At 47.1% G+C, this 7,350-nt stretch overlaps 1 protein-coding gene across 1 annotated transcript; it reads left to right on the top strand.

The window, feature by feature from the left end:
- The first annotated feature begins 1,813 nt into the window (after nt 1–1,813).
- On the top strand, nt 1,814–7,290 carry adprhl1 (ADP-ribosylhydrolase like 1). Its single transcript, XM_061227230.1, has 7 exons — nt 1,814–2,075; nt 4,520–4,684; nt 5,112–5,237; nt 5,576–5,716; nt 5,845–5,972; nt 6,541–6,673; nt 7,133–7,290. Exons 1-7 carry the CDS (start codon nt 1,862–1,864, stop codon nt 7,288–7,290), a joined length of 1,065 nt encoding a protein of 354 aa, XP_061083214.1. The 5' UTR covers nt 1,814–1,861.
- The last annotated feature ends 60 nt before the right edge of the window (nt 7,291–7,350 follow it).

The raw sequence follows: 7,350 nt of genomic DNA, 5'->3' as shown, positions 1-7,350 counted from the left end.
TCAATAATGTGCTACTTAAAAAGCCCTCGATGCAATCGGTGAATTGGAAAAAGCCATTACCTCCCTGTATCCTGAATGCATTTCAGGCTCATGGATTGACAGTCCCTTCTATTTTTACCGTGATTCATTTCCCGTTATCGCCCACTGGGATACACAGTGCGAGAGGCTGACCTTGAGCTCTGGTGTCATATGTGCACATACAACCGGGGTGTGTTCAGGTCATAGTTTACCTGACCGAGACCTTTGCTGTTGAAAGGCTGTTTGAATATGGCTCTGAGCAATAAAGCCTGCTCTGGCGTGGGTACTACCGCAGTGCGAAAGGACAGTTGTTTTTACCATCAGCTGCTTTTTGCCATTCATGCCATGTGATGCACCTGTACTTACATTAATCATATTTCCTGTACGTGTGCATATGTATGTGTTCATGCTGTCTATTGTAAACTATAGTTTCATACATTTTGGTTGTGTGTGGATGCTGAATGTTTCCCACACTCCTCTGGGTACAAATAGAAAAGTGAAGATAAGATGGGGTGGCATAAACGAAGCAAAAAATTCCAAGCAAGAAAAAAAAAACAGGATTTTGTGGCCTTCGGCTATTTTTGTAAGAGTGTATTTGAGGGGAAAGGGATTACAAAACCTGTCTGCAAAGATTATAGATGTGACACATCCTGAATGCTCATCGGAAACTCCTGAGCCAAACACAGATGACAGTGTGTGTGTGTTACTGACAGTGTGTACACTGAGGGTGGAGGAGGGTACACAGCCGTGCTGGATTTCTGCATTCGCTTAATGAAGCAAATCCATAAACATTCGGACAAATGATTAGAATTGGAGGGAGTGAGTGGAATGCACAGTGCAGTATCATTCAAAATAAAAGCATAAGCAGAGTTGCACAAATTAAATGAGTGCTTGGCTGGACACAGTTGCGGTTATGTAATTGCGTGAACTTATCAGAAATAAATAACCTTGAATTTGATTGAAAACGCCCATCAGAGATCAATAAACACATTTCAGCCATTTACTCTCACACTTATTCTGGCAGGAGGACACATTTGGACACATTAGGACTGTGTGAAGATGCTTTACTCGTTTGGGGTCATCAGCCTGGAACACACCTGGCATGTAGTTTTCATGAGAGAGCGTGAGGGGGCGGAGTGCAGAGATCCCTCAATGTGACAGGTCAATGTGTTGGCATCATACGGGAAGGGGGGCAGACAAAAGCACGGGGGGGAGGGGGGGGGGGTGTCAGATGAGTCTGGGACACAGTACGGGGTGAGGTGCGGTACTGGCCCATTCCAGGGGGAGGAGGGGTGGCACTCAGGGTCAGCTGATTTTCGGTCCCCCGACATGGCCAGTGGGGATTCCCATTTTAGGAGATACCTGATACCAGCACAGGCATGCACACACACACACACCCACACACACACGCACACACACGCAAACACACACGCACACACACCCACACACACACGCACACACACACACACATGCACACACACTCGCAAACACTCACACATTCACACACTCACGCACACAAACACACACACACACTCACACATTCACACACTCACACACACATTCACACACTCTCACACACAGACACACACACACACACTCACACACAGTCACAAAGAGCCTGCTGATAAAGACAAGAGGAGAGAGAGAGAGGGGTGGGGAGGGGCTTCCAGACCGGGGGGGTGGGGAGGGAGCGAGGGGTCAGACGTTCCAAACAAAGGAGGCAGGGGCCACAGAGAGTGGACTCAGAGAGAGATGAGGCTGTAGCCAGGTGTACGCCGGGGCAGAAGGGAGTACGCAGGTGTCAGACAGCGTAACGGGGTGTCGGAGTGAGCCGGGGGACCTGATGGAGAAATTTCAGGCTGCCATGGTGCTGGCGGGCGCGGGCGACGCGCTGGGATACCGTAAGGGCCGCTGGGAGGGCTGTACTTCGGGCAGGAAGATTCAGGAGGAGCTCGCCACGTTGGGCGGGCTGGCGGGCCTCAGGTTGGACCCCGAAAACTGGCCAATGAGCGACGGGGCACTGATGCACATGACCACCGCAGAGGCACTCATCACAGGTAAGGAGACGTCCGCACAGCTTCAGGAAGTTTTTTTCTGGGGGTTTCTGAGGTCAGCCAGTTTGAAAAAACCTGAAAAATACCAATGATTAATTCCATTTCATTTATTTCCCTGTAAAAGCCACGTTGATTCAGTTTTAAGCCTTACATCGAGAAACTCTTCTCTCATAAGCTGTCTACTCCATGGGTAGACAGCTCAGGGCCTAGACAGCCAAAACTCCATATTTTCCACTGGGAAACAACGCAAAGATGTAAACCCATACTCACAATTCAGAACTCTCAGTTAAGTCTAACATGGAATGAAGCCCACAGCCACACCATAGTAGCAAACGCAGAATGATCTACTCTCTTCCAAACCTATCACTGTCCACAATATGTGCAGTACAGAAACGCCACACCTTCTAAAACCAGGAATTCTGCACCTCTTCAAACACACTGAAACCAGGAATTTAGCATCTTCTCACACACTGAGCCCAGGAACATTGCATCCCTTTCAGCACACTGGCATCAGTATGGAACAGGATCAGCCACTGTGAGGAAAACCTGATACTGGCCTGTGTGGCGATCCACGTTATCAATGCGGTCTAATCTTCCTTCCAGCCATAAATACACACAGCGAATGCCATAGCGGCCTTGTGTTAATCTTCAACACTACTGCTAACGTACAGAGGTGATGACAACATTGCACCAAAAGGAAAACTAGGCAGACTTGCCACAGACAAATGGACCTAAAATAGCATGCTCTTAAAACCCGGAACCACAGCCACGGGTAACGGAATGGTTCTGACAGACAGGAGAGGTCCAAATACCTGAGGGCCAAAACCATACCCCTAATCATGTTCGGAGCCAACTGCCTTCCTAAAAGCGGGAATGATATCCCTGGGATTAGAACTTTGCTTATTCACATTCCACAGTCTTCTACTGGAAACAAACAATGAATCACCCACTCACAGCAAGCAACACCATCGCCGATCCTGAACATGATGCCATCGCTCAGAGATTTCCTATGTGCGCATTGCAAAGACCAAAAAATAAGTCTTTGTGTAATCTTTAGACTTAAAATCTTACTTCTGTTAACATTTTGCTAAATAAGAAAAACAGACTACCAATGGGGGGAGAGTTTCATTTCAAGATGTGCCAATGGGATAAGAAAATGTCCCTTGTCAAGTGCAGAATAACTTTTAAATAACTAGTTAAAATGTTCTACTTGAGAGAAAGAAAAGATCTTGCAATAATACTAAAACACAAAAGACAGACCATTTTTGCAGTGTACACTGTCTAGTGTGCTCTACTTAAACACAAATATTTGCATCATTGAATTTTAACCAAATTGTGAAAATCATCCCGGTTTTAGGTGTGTTTGCATAGAACATTTTATGCAAACACACGTCTGGAGAATGCTTCTCAGAATAGACAAACACACATGTTCTACAATAAGAGAGATCCTTCATCAGTCTTTGTATTTGGTTTCCATCTCTAATATAAACTCATTACAGACACTGGAAGTATTTATGAGACATTTGTCCCACCCATAACCTTCCACACTGACATGCCCCCCGATCACTCTTGCTTAATTCCTCCTGTGAGTTACAGCTGTGAGTTGAAAGCCAGACAGGAGCACTTCAGTGGTCCCTGCAGGACCCGCGAATGTCCTGCCTGCCTGTCTGCCTGCCTGCCCGCTGCAGGCTCCAGCTAAACTTAGCCTGGGGTGTTACTGCTCATCCGGGGGAATGACAAACATCCCAGGAAAAGTGCCTATTGATACTGTGTGTGGCTGTTGGAATGCCAGCTGATATTTTTCCTGCATCTCTGTACTGAAACTGATCTGTGTGTTTGTGTGTGTGTCTGAATGCCTTCGCCCGCTTGTTTTTGTGTGTGCATGTTTGTGTGCTTACATGTATGCATCCTTGTCTGCATTTGTGTTTTGACAATGGCCCCAGAATTCCTTTTTTAAACCCTGAATCTCCAATACTCTAGAACAGTGGGGTCCTCACGCCTGGTCCTGGTTTTCTTTTTTGCCTTAATATCAGCAACCAATTCAGAACCAAGAAGCCAGGAAAGGTGGGTTTATGGTGTAATTAACTGTGTTAATTGATCAGTTAAGTGCTGAGTAACAACAAAAGCCAGCACACCTGCAGCTCTCCAGGCCCAGAAGTGAGGACCATTGATCTAGAATAATCCCAGCATTCTGGAACACTCCAGAACAAGGTGGTTTTGTTCCTGGGTGAAGTGTACTCAGCATTAAATTGTAACTGTATTAATGCAGCCTTCAGTGCAGTGATCCATGCATTTCTTTAGCCTTGTAAGGGATAGCCCATTCTATCCCCTTATTTTTCCCAATTTTGCTGCAGGGGGTTGAAATGAAAGTTTTGGAAGTTATCTGCCATTTCGTATGGCTTACATGCAGTGAATGTACGCTCAATACCTGTTTGTTTCCTCTCTAGATTTCTGGTGTCTAGAGGACCTGTACCGGGAGCTGGTGCGGCTGTACGTGGAGGCAATGACATCCCTGCAAGGTCGCCCGCCAGATCAAAGCACTGTAGACAGCTTCATGGACCTGAAACCTGACAACTTCCTGCTTGCGTGGCATACCCCCTTCAACGAGAAAGGTGGCAATCTATCTATACCCTGCCTGTGGTTCCTATGTCCACGGTTTGTGTGTAATGGACCATTATGTACTTGTGTAAGTGCAGGGTCTGTGTGTATTTGAGTAGTCTGTAGTTTCAGAGTGCGCATGTATTAAAATAGTTGGTAGTTTTAGGGTCACTGTGTATTGCAGTAATCAGGGTATGTCAGTACAAGTAGTTTCAGGGTATGTTCCAGAGTATGTCAGTTAAGTAACCGGTAGTTTCAAGGTCTGTGTGTAAGTAGCTGGTAGTTTCAGGGTCTGTGTGTAAGTAGATGGTAGTTTCAGGGTCTGTGTGTATTTAAGTAGCGGGTAGTTTCAGGGTCTGTGTGTATTTAAGTAGACGGTAGTTTTAGGGTCTGTGTGTATTTAAGTAGCTGGTAGTTTTAGTCTGTAGTCTCCATCTCCAGGCTCAGGATCTGGAGCAGCCACCAAGGCCATGTGTATCGGCATGCGGTACTGGCAGCCGGAAAAGCTGGACAACCTGGTGGAAGTGAGCATCGAGACGGGCCGCATGACGCACAACCACCCTATAGGTACGATGCACACCGGCCACAATCTCATTCCTCCATAACGCACCTTTCCCCTCATAACTCACCTGTCGTACCTGGGCCCTGACAGCACGACTGTTCTCCTCCCATCAAACATTCCTGTCCCAAAAGCACTCCTTTTCCCTCATAACACACCACACCCTTTCATCCCTTACTCCCGGTCTTCACACGCCCATTCCCCCTCACATCGAGCCCATTCTGACGAAAGCACACCTGCTCGTCTCACGGCACACCTGTTCCTCAGGCAGCCCACCTACCTCAGAACACACCCGATGGTGCAAAGGAACATTGAGGGTGTGGTTGTCATGGTATCCCCTCTGCAGGTTTCCTGGGGTCGCTGAGCACCGCGCTCTTCGCCTCCTACGCAGTGCAGGGCAAGCCGCTGGTGCGCTGGGGTCGCGACCTCATGAAGGTCATTCCAAAAGCTGAGGACTACTGCCGGAAGACAATACGACATATGGCAGGTGGGTCGGCAAGCTAGGGTTACAGAGACTGTTTTCTGCTGTATGACAGTGTGTGTGTGTGCATGTGCGTGTGTGGTTTGTGTTGCAAAATAAAAAACACAAAATATGCCGGCGTCTCTTTTGTCTAGAGTACCAGGAGAAGTGGTTTTACTTCGAGGCAAAGTGGCAGATCTACCTGGAAGAGCGAGGCATCGAGAACGAGGAACAGAACAAGCCCACGTTCCCTGACCGCTATGACCCCGAGGAGACGGACAAGGTGAGGCAGGCCCAGAAGCACATACACACACACACTGCACACACACACTGCACATACACATACACACACACATACACATATATGGCGCATCTGAATACAACTATAATCTGTATAGTGATACGGTAAATGCTAATGTATGCTTTTGAAACAAGATATGGAAAGTTTCAGTGTGGCTGTGAATTAATATTTAAATTACTAGAACTTGGCAGAATATTTATTCATAGCAATGAGTGCATACATTGGTGTGAAAAGCAACATTAACCCCAGAGGTGGGAGGAAAATAAAAACCACAGATGTGGTCAAGTTACTAAAGCCCCAGGCTAATAATAATATAGCTCAATCTTATCCTGTGTTCACACAAGCATTTGTTAGCCCTAGGCTAATTGTTCACAGTAGCTATTTTGGCGCTGTGCTTGGGGATGATAACCCCAAAATGTCGCTGCTAACCCTGCTCCAGAGCATGGTCAGCTAGCCCAGGGCTATGGTTGGTGCTAGCCCACCCACTGGGCTAAGGAAAATGTGATCACACCTAATACTAGCGAATAACTCCACACTATCCCCCTCTCAGGTGTACAAGAGCTGGAGCTCAGAGGGGCTTCCAGGGAGAAGGGGGCATGATGCCCCCATGATCGCCTACGATGCCCTGCTGACCTCCGGGTCAGACTGGACAGAGCTGTGCAAGCGTGCCATGTTTCATGGAGGTAACGACCAAATGACAACACAACACCCCATCTGTCTTCTTCACACACACACACACACACACACACACACACACACACACACACACACATTTCCAGTGCACAATAGATCTTGCCTGGTGTAGTTGAACCAACCAAGAGAACCAGAATACAGGGTTAGCACTTTTTACATTTTATTTGTGAAGTGCTTTTCCCAAGAACAAACCACTGTATAGTACAAACATTTTAAGAAAAAAAAAAAAAAGATGCAACACATAGCAAGAGTAAAAACAAGTGCAACCAATAAAAACAATGTTTACAAGAGTACACATTCAGAGTATTTCATAGATTTGAAAAGAATTTAATCCAAAACAATTATGTATTTGACCCAGGTCACTCACACACACACACACATACACACACACACACACACACACACACACACACACAGTGTATATGTGCTGATCTACATCTCTGGTGCAGGTGAGAGCACTGCCACAGGCCTTATCGCAGGGTGTCTGTACGGGCTGCTCTATGGGCTGAACCAGGTCCCTGCCGGGCTGTACCAGAACCTGGAGAAGAGGGAGCGTCTGGAGGAATTGGGGCGAGAACTCCACAAGGTCACAGCTCCTGAGAAGTAAAGTCCCCCTACTGGCCACCATCGGAAGTGCACACAGTGCCAAGGCTTCCCGCTAGTGCCA

Source organism: Conger conger, chromosome 17 (genome assembly GCF_963514075.1).
Source record: "Conger conger chromosome 17, fConCon1.1, whole genome shotgun sequence".
Lineage (NCBI taxonomy): Eukaryota > Metazoa > Chordata > Actinopteri > Anguilliformes > Congridae > Conger > Conger conger.
The sequence above is the reverse complement of the archived record's forward strand: the minus strand, read 5'-3'. Positions and strand labels throughout refer to the sequence as shown.